This window comes from Cladosporium halotolerans (assembly GCF_011745625.1).
Source record: "Cladosporium halotolerans strain TM138-S3 chromosome Unknown Sca152, whole genome shotgun sequence".
NCBI lineage: Eukaryota > Fungi > Ascomycota > Dothideomycetes > Cladosporiales > Cladosporiaceae > Cladosporium > Cladosporium halotolerans.
The window spans coordinates 1-9,730 of record NW_027191602.1 but is presented as its reverse complement, the minus strand read 5'-3'; the positions used below and the strand labels follow the sequence as shown (position 1 = coordinate 9,730).

Genomic DNA, 9,730 nt, shown 5'->3' with positions numbered 1-9,730 from the left:
TGGCTTTACCGACGGTCTGAGTGTCGAACAAGCTCTGCAGCCAGCTCAGACCAAGCTCATCGCTGGTCCAGCCATTGGGCGAGCTTGCAAACCAGCAAGGGTGCTCGTTCGAATCATAGTCCTGGAGCCAAGTGTCCTGCAAGTCGCCGCTGACAGCCTTGTAGATAAGAGCTGGTGGCAGTGAGGTACCATCAGCACATATGGTAGCTACAAGGGTTATCCACTCCCTAGATCCATCTTGACCAGCACCTAGGAGCTTCTGTTGCTTCGTCATGGACTTGGGAAAGATCCTGCGCGCCTTTTGCAGGTGGCCTATGAGGAAGCCTTTCTCATCCATATTATAGCAATTCCGAGGCTGTATGCCATATTCATCTATCTTCTGTCTCAGAATATTGAAATAGCGCCTGAAAGAATGCTCGGACTCAGCCTTGTGTCTCTCAAGATCGAGGGTGTTGAGATATCTGCAGTCGAGGACGGACTCGTGTCTACGCCTGAAGTCTGCAGACCAGTTCTTGCCGGGCTCAGATCCACATATCAGGGCGGCCCAGCTGCGCAACATTGCTGGTGTAGGAGGTAAGCACCACTCGCAAAGCCTCTGTATCTGCTTGACAAGCTCTTGCTCTTGCTTGTTGGTGAGTAATCTGCGGCCTTCAATGCGCCTGGCCACTGAGCCAGTCTTCCCGCGGAACCGTTTGCTGAGGGTTGAACGGTTGACATTGAATCTTTTGGCTACTGCTGCTATATTACGGCCATCAGACGAACGTAGAAACGCGATCGCGTCCTCAATTGACCCCATGGTAGTTGATTCAACGCGTCGAGAAGTGGTGTTGATGACGCGCTTGAAAGCGTGCATCTAGCGGGGATGTGCACTGACCAGGGAAGACTTCTAGTGGTGCACTGCCGAAGCTCGAAGCGCGACACATTTCGGACATGCAATGAACCCGAATGAAGAAAGCATCTCGTAATGCATCGCCAGCGACGCACTTCCCCGGCTTCGTATTGCGACGCACCTCCAGCAACCATTAATGCTGAGCGGCCAAGCATTCTGAAACGCATCGCTAGGGACCTATTTCTCCAAATCGGCAGTGCGACGCATTTCGAACAATTCACAGTGAGTACCGGACAAGCATCACGAAACGCGTCGCTAGCGATCCGTTTTCAGCACACTGGTGATGCGACACAGTTCCAGCATATTACAAGGTTCCTTGTCTACGAAATCTGCAACGCATCGCTAGCGATGGATTGCCTGGACCCAGATGCGCGACGCACTTCGCAGACCCACACCAATCCAGTTGGGTGTAAGTGTCCGGTAGCGTTGCGTTTCTACCTGAATCCCCAGTTTTGGAATCGCTGCGCATTTCCAAAACTAGGTGAAGGTCGTAACGCATTTCGCGGTGCCACATTGGAAAAACTCCATCATTCTGCCGAAACGCTTCGCGTTTCAGGCAGAATAATAGAGTAGGTTAGGTTAGGTTAGGTTAGTTTAGGTTAGGCTCAAGTATTTCATGAACGCGCTTAGTCCTTTCCTTGCTGTTGGAGGAATGTCGTGCTTGTCGCCCAAATGTCTCGACACTCTTTCACCTTTTGTCTGGAGGGCATACTTGCACTTGATAGATATGATAGCGCCCGCATATTTGTCCCAGTATAAGCCCAGAGCAAGGAACTTGTTGTCAACATCGGGTTCGGGGAGGACGTTCCATGCTTGCGACGGCCTAACATTTTGGGTGAGCGACGTCATCGGTGCCGTTGCACTCATTTTCGAATGAGAATGAACCACACAAGTGGTTGACAGTACGAGAGGGTCAAGCAGAAAAGGGTGATGTGTCTAGGAACGCGTCGCGTTCCCGACAGCCAACAATGCTGCATACGGCGATCCGTGCGAAACATGGAACGCGACGCGATCCGAGGCCGCAACTGCCAGCAACGCGGGGCACAGACTGGAACGCGACGCGTTCCGGCGTAGAATACCTGAGTAGGTGAGCTGCACCGCGCGCGGAACCCTCGATCTACGCCCTCGATCTACGTCTAAGCAGCCAGAGGACGTCCGTGCTCACTCTGCCCGGGCAGCAGCAGTGCGGGTCGGTCTTGGCCTCCCTAGCAAGAACAGGTACCTTAGTCTCCCCCCCGTCTATCGATCTGGCCCACGGTGCGCTACGGGTCTCAGTATGCGTGAGCCTCATCGATCTTGGCATGCGCCCAGAGAAGACAATTATAGAGTCGCCGTCCAAGTCAATTAGGCTCAGAGCGCAGGCCGCGTAGTCCCTCGCCCTTGGCGACGACGAGTTACACGGGCAAGGAGGATGGTATAACAGCACTCTCGAGGCTACGGTTGTGAAATATCTACCAATTGCTCTGCCCAAGTGTTCACTCAGCGTGGGCTTGTCTTTGACCTTCGCCCGCCCCGTGTCGCAGTTACCCTCGAAGCGCATAGAGATCCTCGCAACACGCACCAACATGTCTCGCGAGTACAGACGCTTCTTCTTGCAGACCGTTATCTACACCTCCCTCGCTTGTATCGTGTTCCTCCTCGGCTCGGAAGCTCGAAAGGAACTTTTCAGGACAGATGGATTCCTTTCTTCGGACAACAGATCCCTCTCACAACACCAACACCCTTCCTTGTTCGACCGCCTTGCCGCTCTGCAGCTGTCAACAGCCTCTGTGCCATCCAAGCTAATCCATCTGGGAACCGATCCGATGCTGGTTCTCACTCCCCGGCCCACCCTCCAATCCGATGTGGGCATGTGCACCGCCATGCATGGCAAGTACGCAGAACGCTACCAAACCGCGTTCGACTCTCATGTCAAGCACAGCGAGATCCACGGGTATCCGATCTACGTTCTGGATCGACCGATTATCGACGGACTGTGGTCCAAAGAGGCGGCTCTGCTGGAGGTCCTGCTGCACGAGATGTCCAAGCCCGACGTCGCGCGTCTTCGGTGGTTGATGTGGTTCGACGCCGACACCCTCGTGACCAACCCGTTCATCCCTGCCGAGACCTTCCTGCCTCCGTTCGATCTGGACGACGTCCACCTGCTTGCCACCGAGGACTGGAACGGGCTCAACAACGGCGTCTTCCTCATGCGCGTATCCGCATGGAGCATCAAGCTGCTCTCCAACATCCTGGCGTACCCATCCTACCGACCGGACGAGACATTACCGTTCACCGAACAGAGTGCGATGGAGCGATGGGTGCAAGATCCCCTGTTTGCCCACGGCTGCGTCTATGTTCCTCCCCGCTGGTTCAACTCGTACCCACGCGGCGAGGACCAGGAGTGGTCGAAGTATCAAGTGGGAAAGGGGGATATGATGATGCATTTCGCCGGAGTCAGTGGCAGGTGCGAGGCCATCCGGGCGTGGCATGATCGCATCGTCGAAGAGGCTGATGAATGGGAGATTCCGGTGACGAAGTCGGGCCTGCCGGAAGAGGCTTCGAGTTTCTGGTTGGATGTGAGAATGCAACGCGAGAACCATTTCTGATCACCGAGCGCGAGCTTTTCGAGGTGGAAGATGTTGAGAGCTGCAAGGGTACAAGCCAACTATAGAAGTGTTAAACACAGTCGTAGGTCAGGACCCGTCGAAATGTGAAGACAGTTGTATGCACGAGAACAAATTACGATCGTGCATATTGAAGCCGCCTGTTCCAATCGATGTTGGCCGAGCGCGACCATATCACGGGACGCTTGCAAGGCCACCCAAATGGCAGTTGTTTAACGCTGGCGACAGGAAGATCAGCTTGCGCTTCTGCCAATCGTAGCTACCGCCGAATCACCGACATCCGTTGACATCGCCAAGGTGCGAGCGGACAGGATGTCGAGTCTCGCCGCGTCGGATGCAGGAGGCCGATGAGGTTCTGTTCTGCTTGGGCGGGCCAAATGACGCCAGTCCGCCTACTTTATCTAATGAACCCTGATACGCAGATCAGGGCTCGCAAGACATTCTGCCCGGGCAGACGGACAAGTAGGCGCGGGCGCACAAGATATGCGTCACTCGCCCACACTGCCCGGGCAGCCAGCGCTCGGGGCACAGCCAGCTGCAAGCGTGATTAGGCGCGCGACCGCTGGCTTGGACGCAGCGCATCTGCCTCTCCTCACCCCAAGATATCCAATGCTTGTCCGCTGCCCATGCCTTGACTTAGCACGCGCCACCCTCCCGGCATCGCGTCAATATAAGACCTCCAACATGGCTCCCTCGCAGCCTCTGCCACCGCTTGCTGATTCGGCTCGCCCTCCCTCTCTACCACGCACTGCCCGCTCTTTCTGCGACCTGCCGTCTTTCCTTGCTTCGCGCCCAACCCTCTCCGTCCACGCCTTCTCAGAGGCCTCCTGTCCTTCCGCAAGCCATCGTCGGCCCTGCCCGTTCCCCCGCACCCCGGCCATCTGCAATGGAGCCTCTGGACCGGCAGCGCACGGAGAAGTCCCACGACTTTGCCAACGACCCCTACCAGTGGAACCATCTCCGGGGATGGCGCAGCTATCGCGTCTTGCGCCCCTGCAGAGGCATGTACCATGATGTGAAGCGCCGTCTGCCATACTACGCCAGCGATTGGATCGACGGCCTCAACTACCACACCATCGTGGCCACTATGCGCATCACCTTCGTCAACCTGCTCCCTGCTCTGGCCTTCCAGCTGGACATGCGCAGGAATACCGAGGGCTTTTTCGGCATCAACGAGGCCCTCTTTTCCTCCGCCCTGGCCGCTGTTGTCTTCAGTCTGCTCTCTGCCCAGCCACTGACCGTCGTTGGCATCACGGGACTGATCTCTCTCTTCAACTACACGGTCTACGACATCACCAAAGCCCAAGGCGTGGTCGATCAGTATCCCCAAATCATCGCTTGGGTCGCCATCTGGGCTGCCATCACGCATTGGCTCGCTGCTGTCCTGAATCTTTGCGACTATATGCGATACATTACCGACTACTCCAGTGAGGCTTTCGGCATGTACGTGGGCATCATCTACATGATCAAGGGCGTTGAAGAGCTGGTCGCCCAATTCTATGAGGATGCTGGCCAGATCACAGGTGGCTACCTGAGTATTGTCATCGCCATCGGGTACTGGGCCTCGGTCTACCTACTCGAGCACATCGGTAAGACGACCATGTTCACCCCCTGGGTCCGAAAGTCGCTGGCAGACTTTGCCTATCCTATAGCCACCCTTTGGTGGACCGGCTTTTCACACATCCCCGGTCGCATTACGGAAGCGAACTTGATGCGCGTTCCTCGCACACGCGCCTTCTACCCGACCGTGGAGCATCCAGGTCCTGGACCATGGCTGATCGATTTCTGGAACCTCGATGTAAAGTGGATTTTCGTCTCGCTCCCTATGGGCATTCTCCTGACCCTGCTTTTCTACTACGACCACAATGTCTCCTCCATCACTGCGCAAGCCAAGCAGTTCCCCCTCACAAAGCCATCGGGCTTCCACTGGGACTATTTTCTGCTGGGTTGTACATGCTTTGCAGCCGGGATCATTGGCGTCCCCCTTCCAAATGGTCTGGTTCCACAGGCTCCGGTGCATACCGACGCCTGTACGGCCTACAAAGAAGAGAAGACCATTCGAAAGGAAACGGACAGCGGGGGTGAAGAAGCGATCGTACCCGCCAAGATCGTTCGTGCAGTCGAAGTCAAGGAGCAAAGGGTATCACACTTCCTCATGGCCCTTGCGTTTATCGGACTGATGACGGGCCCCCTGTTAGATGTGTTGCATACAATTCCTCGGGCCCTATTTGCGGGTGTCTTTTGGACGGTCGGTTGGGGTCCTATTGGGGGCAATCAAATGACCTCCAATTTGGTGTACCTGTTCCGAGAGCATGGCTACAATCGACCGGCGGATGCTCGGACAAGTCTCCTGAAATCACGCATTCTGTCCTACGACGCCACCCGCTGGTTTGGTGTCGCTGCCTCTGTCGCAATCTCCCAAACGATCGGCGCGATTGGCTTTCCTGTCATTATCATCGCTCTCATCCCGCTGCGATGGATCATTTTGACTCGCATTTTCACCGTAGAAGAACTGGACATCCTCGATGCCCCTACTGCCGACGCTGACGTTATCTTGGCAAGTTTTGGTGGTCAGCCTGAACGACCAGAAATCGCGCTCGCTGAGAAAAGAATGAAGGTATGCCACGTGGAAGAGCAACGTGAAGGATCATCTCGAAGGGGGGCCTCATTGAGCTCCACTAGCTCATCTGCGCAAGTGCAGGCTTCTGCAGACGTGCAAATGCCCGAACAGCGACGGGTGGTGGAGGAAGGCGCCTTGAATGCCAGAGAGGCAGGCGCACCATCCAAGTTGTCGACCGGACACGATCGATCTCAGGAACGCAAACACTAGACTTCATGCACATTGTAGAGTAGAGTAGATCAATTCATCGAAGGGGTTATGACCACTGAATCATTAGTAGCCCGAGACGAATGAAGCTTTCGCGAAATCCTCCGAGCGTATGTATAAGTTACACTCGTGGCAAATTTGTCCATAATGTCAAAAGGTCCACTAGAGTCTTGCACTCCCCACGCGATAGCCGAGCGCATGGTCATCAAATACGTCGCCGTTGAATATATGTCCATCCCGGCGAAAGCGCCGGGTCGCGTCCCTGTTGATACGTGCGCCACGGGTATCGCCGCGATCATTTGGCGGAACATACGACTCGCGAAGGACGCCACGCAGGACCATATGCATGGATTAGTCTGTTTGTCAACAGATAAGGGCGTGATTGACCGATTCATTGCCTCACGACGGAGAGTCTCTTACCTTCGATTCGACATTCTTTGTGTCATTTCTCAGCCCCCATGGACAGACCGGCCATTATTCTTAGCTTTCCTGAGGGCAATTTCCTAGATTAATGTCACATTCCAACATTTGCCCTGCCCGGGACGATATGCGGTACTGTGCACGTAGCTCATCAGACGGCGCAAGCGACGGACGTGATCAAGATCGTGCTGAAAGGTCTGGCAAGTCAAGCTCAGCTAGCGCGCACCGCTGATGCGCCTCACAGGTATACTCGAAACCGGATTCACTCTAGGCATTTGCTCCAACGGCTTGGTGCAAGTGCGCAGTCTCAAGCAGGTCGTAAGCCACGGAGAGCCCATGCCGTTCTCTCTCAAGCTCAGGACTAACAATGTCAGTTTCTAGAGCTTGTCAACACGCATGCGAAAATTCGTACCGTCGATGGAGGCGAGGTCGAGCAAGGACTCAGCATACCATTTGCTTTTGTTGCTCCACCGTCCAAGCCGCAGGATCACGTGGGAGTATCAAGCCAGACTCCTTGCTATCCCCCGACCCTAGCTATGGGAAAGGGCTATCTCCAAGGGTCGGGCAGCAATGTCCGAGCCAATGGATCTGTGAAATACCGAATCGAAGCCTTCCTGCACCGCGGCGATGCCGTCATCTGCACGCATGAGGTCGACATCAAGGTGGTCAATTGCGTCATGGATCTTCCACCTCCTATACCACTGGACGATTTCCCAGACGAATATAGGTGCGCGATGAGTAAGTCACTGGCTGGAGGCAAACTGAAATCTTGGTTTTTGCGGAAGATCATCGGGCCCAATACCCTACCGCACATGACTATGGAGGTCATTGAGCCGCAAGCCCTCCGCCTGGTTTTGGGCTCCCCGAGTGATGGCGCAAGCGCGATCGCTTTGGCGACTATTTCCCGACTTTCTCAGCTTCCGCATGCAAGTTCGGATGCAGATTTTCGACCTGACGTCGTTCACATGACCATGGACTGGTCGTTGAAGACCACAACTTTTGTCGCCGTCATCCCTATGCAGGAAATCCCGACTCGTGCCGAATCCATGTCCAACGCTTTTATTGCTCGCACTTCGGTCTGCACGCCGGAACGCTCAGGGAAGATGATTCTCCGCGACTGGCAATCTACACATTGGCATGACAGTCTGCAGGGGGTTACGTTTGACTCTGGGCAAGAATCGTGCATGGATGCCACTGACACCCCCTGCGGCGAGGAGGGATGTTTTGCATGGCACATGGAGCAGCGTCTGTACCTTACCGTCGACGCGACACAAGATTGCGCCACGACGTTTTTCACGCCCTACATATCGCGACGCCACACTCTACAGCTCCGGCTTAGTTGCCACACCATGGCCAATCCAATCACGCAGTTCAAGTTCGAGGTACCTGTTCAAATTGTTTTTCTAGACAAATCGCCGCGTAGCCGCGGTCTGGAAGAACGAAATGTCCATGGTCCTGTGCCTTCGCCTGAAGAGAACGCACATCAAGCGCAGACAAAGCTGTCAGAAAGCTCCCCGTATGTGCGCTGAACGATCTGAGCAAAACCACAGCCAAGTCGCAAAAGTGATGAGTGAAACAAATATGTAGGTATACGCAGATAGGGACCGGTCGTTCCATTGTTAACAGCTATATTCCACCTGCTTCAACCAATGAAAGGAACACACTACACATCAGTATCTTTTCTCAGGAATGTCACTTTGACCGCGTGTTCGGGGAGCCTGCCGGTGGACAAAAGTTTACACAAGTCAATCTCCGCACGCGAGCAGTTGGGAAAAAGCCTCTTATCGGATGTTGACATTCGCAATCTAAGGCAATAGGAAGGAGACTTGAGTTCAATGAGCTTGATTCGTGGAGCTACAGCTGGAAGACGTCCCCTAGCAGAACTTGGACGTGCCCTACGTAAAGGCTGGTTGAGATGACCAGAGACAGGTTAGCCAATGCAGTCGAGACACCGTATCTGAATGTCGATTGGCGGCAGTCTCAGATCAGAGCGTTCTATAATATTCAATGTTGATGAGAGTGTACTGGATCAATGTGGTCAGAGGTGCTTCTCCGTACACCAATGTGAGCTTCAGGAGTATGGAGATTACCTCAATGAATCGTGGACGGCCAGTACCAACATCGCCGATCCAATTGTGCTCGTTGAAAGCCGGTCTCATGCCAAATTCCTCCAGCCTCTGGACCACTTCACGAGTGCGTCTACGGTACTCGGGCGACCGTCTCCGGTTACGAGATGAAGCTCCAAGAGCAACTGCCCAACGGGTAAGACCTTCTTCCCAGCTTCCTCTGCCCAGGCGATAAAGGCTTCCAAAGCCTCAAATTCCGATCCCTCAATATCCATCTTCATAATATGGATAAAATCATGACCGTTTGCCGCCATAATGTCATGCACCGCCAGTTTTGGCGGCGACTGTTGCCTGTCAGTAGTTGCCGAAATGGCAGCTTTGGTGAAATGGGCCCGCGAGTTCGGCGGGACTTCATCGGCCCACCCGTCGACAGAGTAGTCGAAGCCCCAGATTTCGGCATTCAAACGTGCGAGAAGTGCTGCCTCAAAGGAAGAGTCGTGTTCCACGCCAAAAGAGTACACGACAAGTGTTGCGTCCGGGTTGGCATCGGACGACGGGCCATGGGACTGTGCCTCGAGGCGAGACATGCCGCAGACCCATTTTCCGCCATCACCCAGCTTTCCAATCCGCTCCATGTCAAAGGGGCAAAAGAATGTCGGGCGCAACAGGTCCCCAACGTTGTAGGGATAGATGAATTCTTGGATAGGCTTGTTAGGCTTTTTGTTGAAACTCGCGGCAAGCATGCGTGACCGATCATGGACAGACTGCTCCCACAGTCTTTCCGCGAGAATGAACCTTTCACGATCACCATCATGGCGGCTTGGCAGAGAGTACACCGACAGTCCATTATGTTCATTATGTTCATTACGTCATGTCATGTTCATCATTCCGACATGATATGAACATGGATGTCTGGGAATGA

At 54.5% G+C, this 9,730-nt stretch overlaps 4 protein-coding genes across 4 annotated transcripts; 2 read left to right on the top strand and 2 right to left on the bottom strand.

Moving 5' to 3' along the window:
* Positions 1 to 796, bottom strand: WHR41_09467 (uncharacterized protein; the record flags this gene model as incomplete). The annotated part of the gene is made up of 1 exon (XM_069378070.1): positions 1 to 796. A coding segment is annotated over one exon (796 nt), but the record flags the coding sequence as incomplete, so codon positions are not given.
* Positions 797 to 2,454: 1,658 nt separating this feature from the next.
* WHR41_09466 (uncharacterized protein) lies at positions 2,455 to 3,477 on the top strand (the record flags this gene model as incomplete). Its single annotated transcript, XM_069378069.1, has 1 exon — positions 2,455 to 3,477. One exon carries the CDS (start codon positions 2,455 to 2,457, stop codon positions 3,475 to 3,477), a length of 1,023 nt encoding a protein of 340 aa, XP_069224914.1.
* Positions 3,478 to 4,381: 904 nt separating this feature from the next.
* Positions 4,382 to 6,325, top strand: WHR41_09465 (uncharacterized protein; the record flags this gene model as incomplete). The annotated part of the gene is made up of 1 exon (XM_069378068.1): positions 4,382 to 6,325. The coding sequence occupies one exon, from the start codon at positions 4,382 to 4,384 to the stop codon at positions 6,323 to 6,325; it is 1,944 nt and encodes a 647-aa protein (XP_069224915.1).
* Positions 6,326 to 8,897: 2,572 nt separating this feature from the next.
* WHR41_09464 (uncharacterized protein) lies at positions 8,898 to 9,551 on the bottom strand (the record flags this gene model as incomplete). Its single annotated transcript, XM_069378067.1, has 1 exon — positions 8,898 to 9,551. One exon carries the CDS (start codon positions 9,549 to 9,551, stop codon positions 8,898 to 8,900), a length of 654 nt encoding a protein of 217 aa, XP_069224916.1.
* Positions 9,552 to 9,730: the final 179 nt, after the last annotated feature.